The sequence below is a fragment of the Petaurus breviceps genome, unplaced genomic scaffold (genome assembly GCF_028583685.1).
Source record: "Petaurus breviceps papuanus isolate PSGF00001 unplaced genomic scaffold, PetGlider_PUasm1.0 99, whole genome shotgun sequence".
In the NCBI taxonomy this organism is placed as follows: Eukaryota; Metazoa; Chordata; class Mammalia; order Diprotodontia; family Petauridae; genus Petaurus; species Petaurus breviceps.
This window is the reverse complement of record NW_027187465.1, coordinates 19,709,845-19,729,548: the sequence shown is the minus strand read 5'-3', so window position 1 is coordinate 19,729,548 and position 19,704 is coordinate 19,709,845. Positions and strand designations below refer to the sequence as shown.

The 19,704-nt window shown below is 48.4% G+C and overlaps 1 protein-coding gene across 1 annotated transcript in view; it reads left to right on the top strand.

Moving 5' to 3' along the window:
* The first annotated feature begins 1,770 nt into the window (after window positions 1–1,770).
* Window positions 1,771–19,704, top strand: part of PLBD2 (phospholipase B domain containing 2) — a 35,219-nt gene continuing 17,285 nt past the window's right edge. The window contains exons 1-4 of the mRNA XM_069081685.1: window positions 1,771–2,045; window positions 15,087–15,180; window positions 16,701–16,859; window positions 17,721–17,821. Coding sequence (XP_068937786.1) covers window positions 1,828–2,045; window positions 15,087–15,180; window positions 16,701–16,859; window positions 17,721–17,821 — 572 coding nt within the window. The 5' untranslated portion in view covers window positions 1,771–1,827. The remainder of the gene's footprint in view (window positions 2,046–15,086; window positions 15,181–16,700; window positions 16,860–17,720; window positions 17,822–19,704) is intronic.

The window sequence follows — 19,704 nt, the reverse complement described above, 5'->3', positions numbered from 1 at the left end:
CATTTTCTTATAGCACAATACTAGTTTCTTACAATCATATACCACAGCTTGTTTAACCATTCCCTTTGGGTATCCCTTTGATTTCTAATTCTTGGGAATCACAAAAAGAACTGCTCTAAATATTTTTGTACAAATGGTTCCTTTCTCCCCCCCCCCTTTTTTTTTTGATGTCTTTGGGATATAGTCTTAGCAGTGATATTGCTGGGTCAGAGAGTTTGCACAATTTTATAGCCCTTTTGGCATAGTTCCAAATTACCTTCCAGAATGGTTGGATCAGCTCACAACTCCACCAAACAGTGGAGTTTTCCCACATCCTCTCCAACATCCAACATTTCCTTTTTGGACTGTTATTTTCAAACAGAATTGCGTGTGATCCTCAGACAATCCTTTCTCTCTTTCTTAGACTTCGAGTCCCTCATCTGTAAGATGGGACTAGTATATGTAATCTCCAAGGTCCCATCTTGAATCTGTGGTGTTGCCCCATTGGGAGGACTATAGGGCAGACAGGAAAAATCTGGGTGGCCTTTGGGCCTTGGTTTGTCACAGCATCATTGACATCTTTAGATTTCAGTTTCCTAATCTGTAAAAGACAGTTAATAGTTGCTGCCTACCCAGGTTATGCAAGGATAGGATATGAAGAGTGGAGCAGACCATCCATTTCATGTCCTTTGCCAATGGTGCAAGTACAGGCTTTTGTTTGCAAAGGTAATCAGTAGCACTGGGATGTGAGCAGGGCAGGTTTTCGGTAATGAGGAAGTGGAGAATTTCCCACAGAACCTCCGAGCTTGCTAGGTCCCTGACCTTTGCATTCTTAGGACTCTTGTTTTGCTTCAGAGTGACCAAAGCTCAAAATTCGAAGCAGAATCTCAGACTCACTTTGGCATTTTCCTTGGGTAAGGAGCACAACCCTGCCCCCATCACCTCTGACATCCCTACACATTATAAAATTCCCTTCCCTTTATTATGGGTGAACTTTACCCCTCTCCCTTGGAAAGTACCAGTGGAAAAACCCAGAAGAGTTTAGGAGACTAAGCAGAGTCAGGACTTTGGGGAATGCTAACTAGAAAGCCCAGGCTGCATTTTCATGGAACCTGGAATCTGGGGTTCATGGAGGCCCCATTTCTCCAGGGGCCCTGGAGGCAGGTCCCTGAGCATCTGATGCCAGGCCTTGTAGACTGTTGCAATTATTTGGTAAGCTTCCTACTTCTGCAGTTCATTTCATACACACCTACTGTGGGCTGGGCACCGAGATACCAAAGAGAAAAAAAGGTAGGCAGAGTTTCAGTCCTATATGGATTATGTCTAGTGACACACATCATCCTGAGACCCAGAATGTCAGAGCTGGAAGAGATCCTAATGACCCTCTGGTCCATCACCTTCGTTTTACAGAGGAGTAAACTGAGACCCAGAGATGGGCAGTGACGTACAAGGAAGGCGCATTGTAGCAGCAGTCCTCTTCAGAGCTAGAAGGAACCTTAGAGACCTTGGCACACAGTAGGGGCTTAATAAATACTTGTTGACTGACACTTCAGGCCCTCTCATTTGACAGATGAGGAAACTGAAGCTCAGAGAAGTAAATTCCACAAGGGGATAACCGTAGTCAGTATGGCTGAGTGAGGACTTACAAGCAGGTCTTGGGACCCCGACTAGGGCTCTGGTGCCCTCTGGCAGTTTCCGATGAGCTCCCGGGGCCGCAGGGGAGGGAACTCCCGACCCGGCCAATTCAAAGGCGCGGGGCGTTCCCCTTTAAGGGCGGCCCCGCCCGGGGTTCGGGCGCCGAGTCACGTGAGCGGCAATGTTGCAGCGGGCGCGGACTCGGTCGCTACAATGTATCAGGGCGGTTGTCTGGCCCTGGGGCTGGCGCTGGCGCTGGGGCTGGCGCTGGGGCTGGCGCTGAGCCTGCCCAAGCCCTCGCTGCCGCCGCCGCCCTCCAGGACCAGCTCGGTGGTGATGGACTCATCCACCGGCCAGCTGAGCGTGGTGGAGGGCTGGAAGGCCGGGGCCATCGCCTGGGCCAACCTCACCAACGCCATCGGCGAGACCGGGTGAGGCTCGGGGGCTGTGGCCGGCGGGGGAGGGGCTGGGCTAGGACTGGGGGCCAAGACTGGGCGGGTTGATGTGCCTGGGGAAGGGGTTAGGGCCAGGGATGGGTTGGGTTTGGGGAGGGCCCTGGCTATCCCAGATCAGACTCCTCACACAATGTCCAGCTCCCCCAGCTAGACCCTGCCAGGTTAGGAAGTCCCAGGGACAGGACTTGGGACTCCAGGCCTCGGGTAACCTTTGTGAACTGGGCCCTGGGCCCATCCCTACCGTGGGGGCCAGGACTGAAAGATTTTTCTGGCAGTTACTCTGCCCTAGCCCTTTCAGAGTGTCCAGCCTTCTGGATGGAACCACTGGGTTAGGACTTTGGCTTTCTGACATCCCCCACAGACCAGCCCTTTCTGTGTGACCACAGCCATTCTTTCCCCTGCTCATCCCTGACCCCATAGGAGGGGTTGTGACATTGACTAGCTCTCTGCCCGTAGCCTCTGAGCAGGGTATCCACCGGGAACTGTGTCTAGGTAGGTCCTATAGACTTGTCCTTTCTGTGACATCGGTCCTTCCATAACCACTGCTTTTCCCACCTGTCAGGGCTGGAACTCTGGGTTTTTTAGTGTCCCTATAGACTTTGGCCTCTGGCCATCATCTCTTCTGTCTGCACTTTTGAGGGGCTGGAATTCCAGGTTCCTGGCAGCACCTGTAGCCTTGGCCAGCCCTCAGCCCATAATCATTGTCCACTACTCGACCCATGGGGTTAGGGCTTATGACAGCCCCTATAGGCTGGCTCCTTCAGTATGACCAGACCTACCCATACCACTTGCTTGCCTTTCCCACCCATAGGGACCGGGACTCTGGATTTCTGAAAGTTCCCATAGACTTGGTCCTCTGGTCAGCATTCCTACACTCCATACTTGGGGGATGCCACTCTGTTTTTCAGCCCCTAAAAGCTGTTTTTTTTTGGTGCCCTCACTACCCCTGGCTACCAGGCCAGGCCAGAGTTGTTGACACCCAGAAGATGAGACCAGCATGAGGCTGAATGCCCAAGGACTGAGCCCCTGAAGACCCCATCTTTACCCTTTCTTCCCTTCCCTCCCTTGACCCCAACCCTCCTTTACATATTTCCCCCCTGGGTTTGTTCAGAGCTTTGACCCCAGGAGTAGGTATGTATGGGAAGAGTCCAGGCCTGGAATCAGTAATCCTGGGTTCCCGTCCTGGCTTGGCCTCTGACTTCCACTGGGACCTTGAATGAGTCCCTCCTCTTTATTCTTCCACTCTGGGGATCTTCTCATTCCAATGAAGGGTTTGGACTAAATCATCTCCAGGGTTCTCTCTGCTTCTGATTGGTCTGTGAGTGTTGGTGGCTGTAGCAGACTTGGACAGATTGGGGGGTGGGTGCAGAGAGCATTGAATGTCAGAGCTGGAGAAGGCCTTAGAGCCTTTATAGAAGGAAGGGAGATAGGAAACAGGATTTATTTAGTCCTTACTGGTGCCAGGCACTATGCTAAGTACTTTTTGGGGGGAGATATTTTATTGCCTCATTTCTGCATTCATCTTTATGAGATTTTGAGTTCCAAATTTTTCTTCCTCCCTTTTCCCCTCCCAAGGATGGCATGCAATCTGTTAGAGGCTACACATGTATGATCATATTAAACATATTTCCATATCAGTCATGTTGTGAAAGAAGATTCAGAACAAAAGCGAAAGAGACATGAGAAAGAAAAAACCAAAAACAAGTAAAAATAGCCTGCTTCGATCTGCATTCAGACTCCATAGTTCTTTCTCAGGATGTGGATGGCATTTTCCATCGTGAGTCTTTTGGAATTGTCTTAGATCATTGTTATTACTGAGAAGATCTAAGTCTATCAAAGTCGCTCATCTGTGCTAAGCACTTTTACAAATATTATCTCATTCAGTCCTCACAGCAGCTCTCTCAGGTAGGTGCTATCATATAGGAGGGAACACTGCCCCACCCTCCCCCATCTGTGGTGTTGGGGAAAGGGCTCTGAGCCCAGGGAAATGATACTGCTAGTGGGAGGCAGAGTTGCAGTGGGTGAAGCCAATGGATTGTCTGAACTACGTTTGGCACCAACACGATGAGCCTTGGGGAGTGGGGGGCCACCAGGCTGCCTAAGTAGGGGCAAACCGGCCCATGTTGGAAGTGGAGCAGGGCAGAGCTTCCCTGCACTGACTCTGAGTACTTATTCCCTTCACTGAAGGGAGGTGAATCATTGTGACCTGTGACACTGTGACATGTGTGACAGCACCCCCTCACTCCTATAGCTTGTGTGTCTCTCTGGGATGGGTGCAGAGCCTTTGGCCTTGAGGCTACATGTGACCCTCTTAATAAAAGGATTTGTTCTGTAAAACTTGTACTTAATCAAAAGTACTGCACCCAAGGACATGTGGCCTCGAAGTTCCTCCCCCTCCCCAGGGTCAGGACTGCTTCCCCCTGCCTTCCAGGTGGTCTTGGGGGAAGGCACCTGAGGGAGGGTTGTTTACCTCTTGGGCCTGGTAGGGAAGAAACAGCTGATGAGGCAGGGACTGACTCTTTGAAGGGCTTTGTATGCCTGGTCTGGCACATCAAAGGCACTCAGGGCTGTCTGGCTGCACCCATCTGCCTCCAGCCTCCATCATCAAGGGCCTTGGGCAGCTGGTCTGCATTTTTGTGTGGTGATCTGAACCAATTTTATTAGATTCCACTGACTCCTTTGGAAGCAGGACAGAGGAGGTGGGCTGCCAATGCCATTGGGCAGAGATCGAGTCAGCACCATTGGGCACTTGCTGTGGTCAGAGTGTTAGAGGCCTGGGTGCTGGGAGCAGGGAGGATGTAAAGGAAAACACTTCTGCCATTCTGGGCACCTCATCTCCCCTCCGTCTCTTTGTGGAGGCTCTCCCCCATTCCTGGAATGTATTTTCATCTCCTCTTCCCCTCTGGCTTCTTCCTACAGGCAGCCTTCCTTGATCTCCCCAGCACTTCTAGCCTTTGGTTCTCTCCCTGCAGTTAACCTGCAGTCTACTTCCCTGCCAGAGTCTGAGGGCAGGGCTTTTGTTTTTGTCTTTGGATTCCTAGGACCTGGCTGAATGCCTTGCAAACAGCCGGTAAATACTTATTGTTGAGATGATTTCTCGGCCAGCTGGTGAGTCAGGACAAACTTGAGGGAGGCAGAAGGATACCTATAGCCGAAGCATAGACACGTCATAATGAGACCCCATCGTGGAGACCTGGGTTCAGGTTCCACCTTTTGATTCTCTCTTTCTGTCCCTCTCGGGACCCTCAGTTTCCTCATCTATAAAATAGGGTTCAGGATTTTTTTGGGGGGGTACCTACTTCCCAAGAAAATACTTGGTGAGTTTTAAAGCCTTATGGGAAGGAAAGGAATAGTTTGGCAGAGAGGCAGTGGGAGTGGAAGAACAAGCCTCATGTGAGGTCAGGAGCCCCAGGGGGAGGGGGCAAAGAGAGGAGCTGATAACTGCTTCCTGAGCCATTTGGGGCCTGGCCCTCTGTGACTCCGGATGTGGGCCCAGGAAAGGGTCCAGCGCCCAGCTCTGCTCCCTAGTCAGTCATAGGTGGCTGTTCTCTCACCAGACCCTCAGCTCCAGAGGGGACTGTAAAAGCTGTGAACTTCTTGGCTTTAGGATGGGGCCAGAGAAGTGGGATCCTGAGATTTGTGGAAGTCTGAGACTTAAGCAGAGGTGGGGAACCTGCAGCCTCAAGGCCACGCGTGGCCTTCTAGGCCCTTGGGTCTCTGGGTCTTTTGACTGAGTCCAAGTTTTACAGAACAAATCCTTTTATTAAAGGGATTTGTTCTATGAAGTTTGGATTCAGTCAGAGGGCCCCACTTGAGGACTTAGAGGGCCACACATGGCCTTGAGACCTCAGGTCCCCCACCCCTGGCTGAGAGGATCTGTCTGGGTCAGTCCTTCTCTGGGTTGCTCTTAGGCAGTACCCACGCAGAGCTAATCTTCTGCTGAAGTGGGGATATCAGGGGTGGGGTGGGGCTTTCCAGTTCCAAATAAACCCCTTGCCAAGTGCCTTGTGCCCTCCCTGGTGCCCCCTGGTCAAGTATTTTTTGTATTTTTAACCACATCTGGAAAAGGAGTTGGGAAGCCTGAGAAGCTGTTTAGGGACTCAGTATAAAAATAGTGCCCACATCTCTGGTGCTTTAAATTTCACGACTTTTATATTCCCATTTTAGAGGTGGGGAAACTGACTTGTCCAAAGTCCCAAATCTAGTAAATGTAACCCAGGTTTTCTGACTCCAGATGCGTTGTTCTTTCCTCTGTGCTGTGCTGATAATGAGGAGAAGGGTGAGATCTGTGACTTCATAATGCAGACAGTCCCCAGTGAAGAAAACCATAGCTAACATTGCATAGTGATTTAAGGCTAGTCAGGCACTTCACAGATAATATGTCATTTGAATCACACAACCCTGGGAGGTAGGTCCTATTATCTCCATTTTATGAATGAGGAAGATGAGGCAGACAGGTGAAGTGACCTGCTCAGGGTCACACAGCTTGGAAGTGTCTGAGACCAGATTTGAACCTGGGTCTTCCTTATTCCAGGCCCAACACTCCATGCACTGTACTACCCAGCTGCCATTACAAGATTCCCTCTACCAATGCAGATGGCCACCTGCCACCTTCTCTGTAATTTACAATTCTAGTGAGTTGCCCAGGGCCCTACCAGGGTAAATCACTTTTCTAGGGTTAATTACAGAGCCTGTGAGTGTCAGAGGTAGGATTAGAACTCAGGTCTTCCTGACTCTGAGACTGGTGCATTATCTACTTATGTCATATTTCTTTTAACTTTCAAAACACCCCTCCATTTTATTTCTTTTTATCTTTATGGCAGCCCTTTGAGGTAGGCAGAGTAGGGATAATTCTTCCCATTTTAAAAATGGTGGAACCGAGGCCTGGAGTGGTCGTGAGTCACTCAGGGCTAAGCAATTCGATTTTCTTCATGTCTCAGAGATGGAGCATAGAGTGAAATGGTGACTTCTGGGAGCAGGTCAGTGATGGATGGGCTTGCCCCAGACAGTGGCCATGGGGAAAGGACTGATCATAAAAGGAATCATAGATTAAGATCTGGAAGGGACTTCCCAGTATGGTCTGGGACCTCTGGGGGTCCCTGAGATGCTTTTAGGGAGCACAGGAGGTAAAAACTATTTTTATGATAATACAAAATGTTTTAATTATGAATATGATCAATATTTACAGCTATGACCCACCTAAACAAAAGTTCTTGGTAGGGGGCAGACCTCAATTTTTAATTTATTAGTTTATTTTTTGGGAGACCTCAATTTTTAAGAGTTTAAAGGAGTTCTGCTACCAGAAAGTTTGAGAATTACTGACCTAGTTCAACCCTCTTATTTTCCAGATGAAGGTGCCAAGGTTGAGTAACTTGTGTAAGGCATCAACTGTCAGGGGCAGAAATCCAGGCCTCCTGTCACCAAATCCAGGTGGCTTTTCCCCCCCTTGCTGTTTATAAAAGCATCTTTTGGTCACGGTGTGTTGGATCAGAGCAGGTCTTGACTTTATGAGAACATCGGGGCTCTGGAGACCTTGGCTCCCATCCCAGCTCTAATACTACCTAGCTGTGTGACCTTGGGTAGATCACTTCTCTCTGGGATTCAAGAACCCTCATTTGCCATAAAATGGGCTTGGTCCATAATTTCACTGGAGCTGGGATGTCCCAGTGAAGAAATGCCCCTTACCAGTACAGAGCAGTATCTGAGCTTTATCTTAGAATTCAGGCTGCCTGGGGAAACTGAGAGATCATGGTGTTACCGCTTCACACAGCCCCGTTTTTGTTAAGGAGAGACACTTGACCCCAGCTCTGACTTCTTCTCATCAGGTTACCCAATCTCCTCCTCTTGGAATCTCTGACTTCCTCCAAGGAAGGCTCATGTGCCTTTCCTGCATGAAGCCTTTCCAGAGCTTTGCACATAGTCTAATGCTTTTTCATCCATTCATTTCCTACGCCCCCTAACCACTAGCTAACACCCTCCCACCTCAAACTGCCCTGTATTCATTTTGTGTAGATACATGTGCATGTTGCATCCCCCATTTGAATGTGGGCTCCTTGCCTTCCTTTTATCCCGGGTCCTAGCACAGAGAAAACATTTAACAAATGTCTGTTTCTTAACTGAGAATGGATCCCTCTGATTTGTCCTGGGAGATGCCAGAGATTTAGCAGAAGTCTGCATCATCCCCACTGAGTGAGGACTTCTCCATGAGTGGTATTACCCAGGGCTCTTTATATTTCTGCTCTCAGTAGCCTGGAAATAGCACAAACCAGGGAGTTAGGAGACCTCCTTGGTGGTCTGTAAGGTTGAAGTGGTGGGTGTTGTGGGAGAAATGAGCCACTCTGCCACTGCTGCCGCCTCCTCCTTTTTCCTCCTCCTCCTTCTTTCTTCTTCTTCCTCTTCTTTTTCTTTTCTTCTTCTAATTCTTCTTCTTTCTCCTCCTTCTCTTCTTCCTTCTCCTTTCTTCTCCTCCTCCTCCTTCTCCCCTCCTCCATTTCTTCCTCTTCTTTCCCTTCTCTTTCATCATCATCATAGCTATCGTTTTACTTAGTGTTTTAAGGTTTATACAAATATTATTCCAGATGATCCTCACAACAGCCTTGCTATTATTATCCCCATTTTATAGATGAGGAAACTAAGGCAAACAAAAGTTAAATAACTGGGCCAGAATCACACAATTTGCGTCTGAAGTGGGATTTGAATTCAGGTCTTCCTGACTCCAGGTCTAACTCTTAACCGCTGTGGCTGCCTACCTATGATTTAAAGCCGGAAGGGACCTTAGGGCCATCAAGTCTGACCCCCTCATTTTATTGCACTTGTACATAGTAGGCGCCTAATAAAATGTGTATCGATGATGATGATGATAAATTGTCATTTGCTGGAGGTCACAGGTATGCAGTAGTGATACTGGAGCTAGGAGGGGCTGCATAAGCACACCAAGAGACACTGAGAGACAAGTAAACTTCTAAGTGTGTGCTATGTACCAGGTGCTATGCTAAATACTGAGGATGCAAAAAAGGGCAAAAACGTTCCCTGCCCTCCAGGAGCTCACGCTCTAATGGGAAAGATAAAAAGTCCGACCGCACGCACATGTGCATGTGAATGTGTGTGTGTTGTTGGCTATTTCAGGTTGGTGGCAGGGGCGCCTAGATTTGGGCCTGGAAGTATCCTCAGAGGCCGTCCGGCCCAACCCCTTTAATTTTACAGATGAGGAAACTGGGGCCCAGGGAAAAGGGAAGCTGCTTACGTGAGGCCGAGTTGGGATTTGGATCTCCAGCCTGTGGGGATGTTACTTCTCTTTCTGGCTGGGAGTTCCCTATGTTGATGAAGTTCAAATTGTCTCCAGATTTGCATAGTCATATCCACTCTTTAAGAGTGGATCCCAAGGCCTAAAGTTATACTGAGGAAGCCAGGACAGGAGGGGTGAGAAGCTCTCAAAAAATGAAATTTTGAAGCCAGCGAAACAATTCCTGTGAGGAAGAAAAGAAGGAGCTAAGATCATCCAGTAGGCAAGAATTTTAGTGCATTCTGTGTCAGATTCTGGGGATACAAAGATGGCCGTGCCTGTCTTCAGGGAGCTTACTATTTTAGACACATATATATGTGTAGATGTTTATACATACGCAGTGTATCTAAGATTTACAGAGTAAATGCAAGGTACTTCTAGGGGGGAGGCCTGGGTAACTGGAAGGAACGGGAAGGGGCTTATATAGGAGGAGGTGTCTGAGCCGAGCTTTGAAGGAAAGAGAAGTGAAGGCTTGGGGCACATCCTGTGCAAAGGCCCGGAGACTGGAATAGCCTGTTATATGTGATGACCAGCAAGAAGGTCATTTTGGTAGAGCCTACAAGAGCAGGGTCAGGAGCTTTCAAGCCCAGAGTGAGCTGAGGCTGCTGATGGGTTCAGCAGCAACCAGAAAGGGCCTTTAAAATCTATGTTGTGTATAATGGTTATCATAATGCTTACCTTCTCAAGGGCAGGGGGAGAGTTTTTTTTGTTGTTTAGTTGTTTTTTTAGTCATGTCTGATTCTGACCCCTGTGAGAGTTTTCTTGGCAGAGATACTGGAGTGTTTTGTCAGCTCAATTTACAGATGAGGAAACTGAGGCAAACAGGGTTAAGTGACTTGCCCAGGGTCACATAGCTAGTAAGTGTCTGAGGCTGGATTTGAATGCAAGAAGATGAGTCTTCCTGACTCTAGGCCCCAGCACTATGTGCACTATGTTGTCACATACCTGCCTCACGAAGAGAATTAGGAACTCAAAATAAAAAAAAAAAATGAATATTAAAAAATAAACATTAAAAAAAGAAATAAAAAAAATAAAGACTATATTGGAGGCAACAGGAAGTCCAAAGAGGGGTAGGACCCTTCACTGCTCTGAGTAGGTGGAAGGATGATAAAAGGGTGAAGGAGAGAAGACAGAACGACTCAACTCTTTTCTTATGCTTTTTCCTGCCAAGTAGGATGATCTTAGGACTGGGGAAGGAGTGCTGAAAAAATGGGGGTCAAGCCCTCAGATAATTGGAGAAGTAGCAAGAAGGCAAACTCCTAGCTGAAGAGCTGAATTCAGATCCTCCCTCTTTCACTTATCCAGGAAGGATCAAATGAAGTAATAGATGGAAAGCATTCTGTCGGCCCTGAAGCGCCGTATCACCAGCAGGGCTGGCCAGCATAATGCCTTACACGCAACAGGCCTTTCAGGACTCAATGAATGTACTTTTCAAAGATCACATCCCAGTTTTTTTCAGAACTTCATGCAGGCCTGCTATGTACTGGGCACTGTGCTAAACATTTTATAAATATCTCATTTGATCCTCACAATAACCCAGTGAGGCAGCTGCTCTTAATCATATAACTCATTTTACAAATGAAGAAACTGAGGCAAGCTGAAGCTCAGTGGCTCTCCCAGGATTCTGCACTGGCAGGTGTTAGGAGGAAGGGCCAGGATTTGAACACAGGCCTCTTCTGACTCCACGTTCAGTTCCATTACCCAGCGTTGTCTTGGGAAATGAGCAAATGCCCCACTTTTCAAAAAAGGGAACTTTAAAGGTGGGGTCCTTTGACTCATCAGTCTGTTAGCAGGACAATGAAGAATAAGAACCTTTCAGTAAAGAGATCTATCTGTTTGTGAGTATTTGGGAAGACCAGTGGGGATCCCAGAGAACCAGCTCGGCTTTACCAGAACAGGTTGTGCTGCCATGCTCTCCTCTTGTTTTTTTGCACAGTTACCAGGTGGCTGATTTCCTCTTTCTCCCTTTCACACACTCTCTGTCCCAGCTAGTGCTACCTACGTACTGTTTACCAAACTTCCTACTCTATCTTTGTATAGCTGTGCCCTATGCCTGGACCCTGGTCACTTGTACCTCTTAGAATTCTTAGTTTTAGGCCTGCTAGGTGGCACGGTGGATAGAGAACTGGTCCTGGAGTTAAGAGGACCCGAGTTCAAATCTAGCCTCAGATGTACTTGGTGTGTGACCCTGGGCAAGTCACTTAACCCTGATTGCCTCAGAAAAAAAGAATTCTTAGTTTCCTTCAAGGCTCAGCTGTGTCCACTGCTTGTCAATGTTCTTTGTCTCCTCAGATTACCTTGTGTGTACTTTCCTGGTTTTTGAAGTGTGTTGTATGTAGCTTCTTGAGGACAGGGATTGTTTCTCATCTTGGATTGTATCCCCAGGGCCTGGCATCTTTGGCAGTCTCTAATCAGTGCTGTTTGAGTTGAATCGAGCTGAAGAGATATACATAGTGTACCTCAACCTGACAAAGTTTTATGTTCTTATGACAAAGTTTATGTTCTTTCTTTCTTTCTTTCTTTCTTTCTTTCTTTCTTTCTTTCTTTCTTTCTTTCTTTCTTTCTTTCTTTCTTTCTTTCTTTCTTTCTTTCTTTCTTTCTTTCTTTCTTTCTTTCTTTCTTTCTTCCTTCCTTCCTTCCTTCCTTCCTTCCTTCCTTCCTTCCTTCCTTCCTTCCTTCCTTCCTTCCTTCTTGAGGGGGGAAGGCAGGGTAATTGGGGTTAAGTGACTTGCCCAGGGTCACACAGCTAGTAAGTGTTGAGTGTCTAAGTCAGGATTTGAACTCAGGTCCTCCTGACTCCAGAATTGGTGCTCCATTCACCACGCCACCTAACCGCCCCTTATGTGTTATTCTTGTTGATGAGGTGGGGAAATGTGGGCTAGAGAATGGTCCAGTCTGGTGGAGGGACCAGCACCAAAGAGTGACCCTTAACGTCACCTTGGAAGGAGAGGGGCAACAAGCATTTACTGATTGCCTACTATGTTCCAGGCACTGTGCACTTTACGAAGGTTATCTTATTCAGTCCTCACAAGAACCCTGGGAGCTAGGCGCTTTAAGTATCCTCATTTTACAGATGGGGAAACTGAGGCAAACAGGTGCAATGGCTTGACTGTCAGCGTCTGAGGCTGAATTTGAACTCAGGTCTTCGTGACTCCGGGGCTGGTGCTCTATCTGCTGTGCCACCCAGCTGCTTGTCTCTGGAGTACCCCCAAAGAACCTATACTTCTGCCATCACGCTTGTTTTGAAAATGTAAATTAGTTCCAGCGCGATTGGTACATTAGGGAACAATTTGAGCGTAATGTGAATTTTGAATTAGTTTATGGGTAATTTTGTCTATGTTGTTAGTTGTCGTTTGTCCTTCCTTCTGAGATGATGCCATGACTTGCAAATGAATTAGATTTAAGTGAGCCCGGGCTGGGCAAAGATGCCATCCTCACTTTCTCTTCTGGAGCCATCTGGGTTCAGTGGCCAGCACAGATGAGGATGACTGGAGATGGTCCAGGATACGGGGGGGAAGCCTGAGGCAAAGCCCATCCAGTGATTAAGGCTAGATAAGAAATGAGGCAAAGACTGAATAGGTAAATTTTGTCCATGAGAAAAAGCTAGAGTGCAGAAAACTCACAGTAACTCCAAGCTGCAGCCCCTCCTGGGTCCCCTTCCATAAGCAAACTTTGGGTCTTTTTCAAGGAAATGGGCCATATGTAATGTCTGTGTTCTGGGGCAGTAGGAGCCATGGGCAGAGGAGAATTGGAATCCAGACCTCCTTCTGCTATAGCCTCTGACCCCAGGGACCTTGGACGGGCCATTATTTATTGGCACATTTCTGTATTTCTTAACCATTTAATCTCTATAAAACTGTGCTTTTATTTCTTCTCTTTTTGTGTGCCATTGATGAAATTTTTGACTATTGTGCCCCAAACTCCATTTCCCCCATCAGCTGTGTGATTTTTATTGTGTGATTTTGCATAGTATGTTGCTTTTTTGGTGAAGCAGATGCTGAGTTATAGCAGGACTAACTGTACTCAATCCTATGCTTTTTAACTTTTCTTTTTCTTTCAGTGACCAGGCTGTGTTTATCAAATTGTAGAAGGCAGAACTGGAAGGGCAGGTTGAGGCGTTGAATGGCAGATTTGGGATCTGGGAAGATCTTGATGGGCTAGAATCCATTAAGACAAAATTTCGTAAGGAAAGACGTCAAGTTGTGTGCTTGAATTTAGTGAATCATATGCCCCAGTATAACTTAGGGTGGCATTAGGAGGTTTAAAAAAAAAACCCTGAGGTTTTAGCAGCTAGTATGTAACCTGTTTGCCTTGATCCACCGGAGAAGGAAACGGCAAACCACCTGGGATCTTTGCCAAGAAAATCCCGTGGATGGTCTTGGCATGCTAGGCCCACGGGGTCATGAAGAGGCAGTCATGACTGAACAGCAAGTTAACTGTGTCAGCAGTACAGTACAATATCCTGAGATGCATAGGCCAGATTCCACTGTCTTAAGCTGCTTAAGAAGGCATTAGTGTTCACAAGGAGGGAGAGCCTGCCGGTCCTCTGCCCTAGCCAGAGCCCATCTGGGGTTTTATCTTCAGGCCTGGGCATCACATTTTTTTTTTTAAGGCAATCGGGGTTAAGTAACTTGCTCAAGGTTACACGGCCAGGTGTTTCTGGGTGTGGTGCTAGGTATCTGAGCCCATATTTGATCCCCAGGTCATCCCAACACTGAAGCCAGTGCTCTTACTTGCTGTGCTACCTGGCTGCCCCATGGGCATCACATTTTAAGAGGGTCATTGATCTTTGTTTTTTGTTTTTTTTTTTGTTTGTTTTGGAAGGCAATTGGGGTTAAGTGACTTGCCCAAGGTCACATGACCAGTTTTTGTGTTAAGTGTATGAGGCTGGATTTGAACTCAGATACTCCTGACTCCAGGGCTGGTGCTCTATTCATTTCGCCACCTAGCTGCCCCAGGGTCATTGATCTTTGAGGAGAATCTGGGCTTCAGAGGGGTCCTGCTGGACGACTCTCCTCACTCTTGGCATTGAGGGGACCACCTTCCCAACTGATATCTTACTTCTTTCTTTAGGGAGAAGGGTAACTGCTAGCCAGATGTCACTTAAGGAGGGTGTCAAGTTTGCCAGGCATCTATTGAGTGCCTACTGTGGGACCTGGCTTTGTAGTTACTCCATCTTAAGGGACCACTCTGAGAAAGCCTTTTTGTGCCCTAGGTCACCTTTCTAAGAGATTTTCCCAAGGAAAGGTCTTTAGAGAAAAATATCATTTCTTAATATTTTCAGTTTTACTAAAAGGGGTTTTTAAATATGTGCATACGATATTGAGGGAGCCCCTTCTAGTTGTCCTGATCTGTATCTGGCCACTGGACCCAGATGGCTCTGGAGGAGAAAGCCTTGGCTCACTTCAATCCAATTCACTTGCGAGTCATGACATCACCTTCCTGATGTCCTGATTCTTTGAGAATGAAGGGCAAACAGCAACAGTATTGAATATCTGCTTAGAAGCAATTCTGCCTCCCTAGACTTTTTCTTTTTTCATGGAAAGACGTTGCTGATGTGTGATATTCCCATTGCAGAGATGGACAAACTGGCAAGCGAAGGGTGGCACTTCCCCTTGCTGGGGAAGGGCTCGGGGGGTGCTGGTTTGCTGCTAGTCCCAGGGATGACCTGGTGACTCAGAGAGGGCCCTCAGGTCCCTCTTGCTGACCTCAGCCTATCCCTGTCTTCATGCCAGGTGGGCCTTCTTGGATTTGGCCACCAATGAGCAATACAGCGATGCCCTGCAGGCGTATGCAGCTGGGGTGGTGGAGGCAGCTGTGTCTGCTGAGGTAAGAAGGGATGGTGGCAGATGGGCATGGAGTGGTGGTGCTACAAATGCCCTTCTTTACCCTGGGGGAGATCACCTTTGTAACTTCAAAATCAGACCCTTGCCCTCGACCTTGCCCACATATATGATCAGTTTAGAGGGGCTTCTCCCAGGCACCAGCATCTCTGCCTTAGGACCACCAGAGTCCTAGGTGGGTGAGGAAGAGGTAAGGGAAGTGATGACTGTCAGAAGACAGGAATAGAGACTGCTAACGGATGTGCTCCTAAGTGGGAGGGGTCCTGAGGTCGTAGATTTAGAGCTGGAAGGGACCTTAAGTGGTCCAACTCCCTCATTTTACAGATGTGGAAACTGAGGCACAGAGTGAAAAAATGACTTGTCCAAGGTCATGCTGCTGCTAGTGAGTGAACCAGGATTTGAACTCAAGTCCTTCTGACTTCAGGTCACTCAACAAACATTTTTCTAAGCTATTACTGTATGTAATACAGTAATAAAACACTTTGCTAAGTGTTGGACATATAAATACAAGCAAAGGAAGAAAGACATTCCTTGCCCTCAAGAGCTTATATGCTAGTGGGGGAAGAAAAGCTGAGGGGGCAAGGAACGTGCCTTTGATGAAGTTCAGGAAGTTCGATCTGAGCTGGGAAGGGAAAGAAGGAAGGTCCCTTAAGTATGAGACCTTCCACCATAACAGACTCAGGAGATGATTTTGGCTGCACCAACAGGTCTGACAGCCCATGCCTGGCCCTCCCTGCCCTAGCACCTGGTGGGTGTGGTGCAAGGTGGGCATGGCTAGGGGAGCCTTGGGGGGGTGCCCTGGGCTGCCTCTGGTCACCTGCTGTTCCATCTTCTCAGCCCCAAAATAGATGCCTTGGGAGGAACTCACCAAAGGGAGAAGGGGGCCTCAAAGGCAGAGGCATGTTCCAGGGTGAAAGCTCACGTGCCCTGGGGTCTCCCTGGTGCAGGATTAGCTGCTGAGCAAATGAATGAAATGAGTGATAAATCATCTATTAAGCCCTAACTGTGTGCAAAGCACTGTGGCTGCTGATAGGAAAGTAAGACCTTCCCTGCCCGCAAAGTCCTTTAGTTCTGATAGTCACATCAGCAAGCATTTATTAAGCTCCTACTGAATGCCAGGCCCTATGCTAAGCTCTGGGGATGCAAAGAGAGGGTAAAGACAATCTTCACTCTTGAGCTCACAGTCTGATGGGGCAGATGACTGTACAAAGAGCTATGCACAGTACAGATAGGAGATAGTTAGCAGAGGGAAGTCCCCGATGTTAAGGGGAGTTGGGAAAGGTTTCAGAGGTCAGATAAAGGAGGCTGCCTTTGGCCTTGATGGAGGATGGCATGGAGGGCCTTGGAGCCTGGCTTGGGATTGTGGTGATGGGAGGGCAGCCTGAACAAAGGCACTGTTGGCCTTCTAGGGTCAGGGGAGATGGGGGGTGTGGCAGGTAGCTGGCAGCCCCTGGGTTCTAGCCCCCTTCCCATGAGCCTCTGCTTCTCTCCCCTCCCCACACACAGCTCATTTACATGCACTGGATGAATACGGTGGTGGATTACTGCGGCCCCTTCAAGTACGAGACTATCTACTGTGAGAAGCTGAAGAGCTACATCGAACTGAACCTGGCCTGGATGCAGAAGCAGATCGCGTCTGGCACGGACGCCGAGTACTGGCACCAGGTGGGCACGGCGGGAGGAGCCTCCCTGCGGGCCGGGCCGTGGACGTCCATCTGGTCACATCCGGATGGGGGCCTGTCCGCGCTCAGAGGCCCCTCCAGGTCCCATGGAGAGAGTGCTGGGTTTGGACACAGAAGACCGGTTAGAGCCCTGGCAGTGACACTGAGCCTTCTGTGTGACCTTGGGTGTCTAAAATGAGGGCATTGGGATCCATCCTCAGCCTCTGTGACCCCGTGGCCCCTCTAGGCCTCAACTCCCTCTTCTGTGGAATGAAAGGACATAGGATCATAGATTTGTGCCTGGAAGGGACCTTGGAAAGCATTGTGTCTAACTGCTCCAATTTTACTGATGAGAAAATGAGGCTGAGAGAGGCCAAGGGGCCTGCTTGAAGAGACAGGGGCTTGGAATGATCTAGAGCTGTTTCCTTCGTACCTCCTGTGTGTCTGCCCTTAATCCAGGTGTTACTGTACACCATTAGCAAGCACTTCCTTACCATGATCTGTGGGGATGCCCAGGGATCCATATAAGGGATCCCGGTCTGCTTACCCCATACTTAACCTTTATTTTGTTCTGTGCCTTCCTTTTATAAATGAGGTGAATTAGGCCTAGAGAGAGAAGGTGACTGGCCTGAGGTCATTTAGCAAGTTAGTAGAAGAGCCATGATAGCGCCCCATGCATCAGGCAGGGACATTGAGTGCTGGCCCTGGTAGGCTTGGCTGGGAGAGCATCCCTGCAGAGCCCTGGGCAGAGGGGGCCCTGCATTGCCCTTTGAGAGAGGTCATGTGACTGCATTTCCCAGGTGTGACTCTGAAGGCAGAGTCGGACTTCTCTGTTGACCTGTATGTCTGTTTGTCTTTCTGGCAGGTGGAGCTTGCTCTCCTGCAGCTGAAGGGGCTGGAGGACAGCTACCAGGGACGTATAGCTTTCCCATCTAAGAATTTCACCATCACTCCCTTTGGCTTCCTGTAAGTGACCCTCCTGGTATGGAGGAGTTGGGCGGGTAGTGTGTGGGTAACCTCTATTTGGAGCAAGAGCTCAGACAACTTTTAGAAACTAATGCCTCTGCCTTAAAACTGGCCTCTGGCAAAATTGTGAAATTGGTAGAGTTCCTGCCTCCTCCTCCTGCCTCTCCCTTCCTCCTCCCCTGGCCTTCAGCACCTTCTCTCCTTCTAAATTGTTATTTGTTCTTGTTTTGGCCAGAAAGTCTGGGGCTCTTCCCCTCCCAGCTTGATTTTTTTTTTGATTAGGTAAAAGAGATCACTTTTTGCCTCATTTATTACCTAATTTTAATCACCGAATGGGCATTTCCTCAGTCAGATTGAGACCTGGGAAAGACTCAGCCTAAAGGCCAAGGTCTCAGCTATATTAGGGTGTTTCCTGTCATCCTTGTCTATGTCTGGCCACTTGACCCAGATGGCTCTGGAGGAGAAAGTCTGACGGGTGACTTTGCACAGCCCTCCCTCACTTAAATCCATTTCGCTTGCGAGTCATGGTATCACCTCCCGGATTTCATGATTCTCTTTTTTTTTTTTTTTTGGAGGGGGGAAAGGCAGGGCAGTTGGGGTTAACTGACTTGCCCAAGGTCACCTGGCTAGTACGTGTTAAGTGTCTGAGGCTGGATTTGAACTCAGGTCCTCCTGACTCCAGGGCCAGTGCTCTATTCACTGTGCCACCTGGCTACCCCCATGATCCTCTTTGAGAACAAAGGACAAGCAATGACAATCCTTCCAAATACCCGGCATGTTTATAATCCATTGTGTTCGTCGTGTGCTTTATAGTCTATGAAAAAGCCTTTTGCAGACGTGAGCTCATTTGATCCCTGCTTAATCTGTCAGCCTCTTCCTTCTGAGGCCAAGAAGGACTCCCATTGTGCAGAGGAGAAAACTGGAGAGAACTAAAGGAATTTGGTCAAGGTCCCGCAAATTGGAAAAGCCCAGGGCTCCCCACCCCGTCATCCCAGACTCTCCTTTCATTCCAGGGCTACTTCTCACAGCCCATGGGGCTTTGAAAGCACATGCCCAGAAGGGCTGAGGAAGTGATCAGTGGGCCACACTTGCATGACAAATAGGAGGGAAAGGGTCAAAGGCATTGGTAGAAGGGTGGGCTTCAGAAAGAGGGGAGGATGGCTGAGGATGGAGAGGGTGCTTGTGGTGTGGAGTAGGAGAGACGTGATAACTCACAATGAATGGTCTTCATTACCTCAGCCTTGTGCAGAGAGGGAGGACACAGGGAAAGAGGGAGTTTGGAGGCTTGAGGAGGGAGCAGGAGTTTTGGCCCAAGGGCCTTTGTGGGTATCACTCTCAAACAGGGAAGAGTAAAAAAGGGTTTCCATGTATCAGGAGGGGCCCGTTTGAGTTCAGATTGCACAAATTTGTAGTAGATCTGATCGGCATCTTCTGGGAGTGTTCAGACACATAGGAGAAGAGAAGGTGGATGATGGTGGGAAATCTTTGGTTGGGTTTTGGGACAGTATAAGCATGGATAAGACAAGGGGGTGAGGAGTTCAGGATTCCAGGACAGTGCAGAGTTGATCCAGTCAGCTATAAAGGGAAGAAAGTGAGACCAGTTCAGGGGTCAGACCTGGGAATATGATGAGGAGGTGAAGGGACTGGCTGTCAGTAAGGGTAAAGGGTAGGATGAGGGGAACAGCAAGCAGTGAGAAGACCAAAGGTTAGGATCAGAGGGTGTGATCGGAGTGTTGAAGATATGGGAAGTGATGATGAGGTTTGAGGTTTGTTCCTGCGGGCAGCTGAAGTGAAGGACCCAGGGTGAACCTTGGATGCTCTGAGGGCAAGGGCTAAGGCCCCTGGGTAGAGAAAAGCTGTGAGTCGTGTTACTGAGCTCTGAG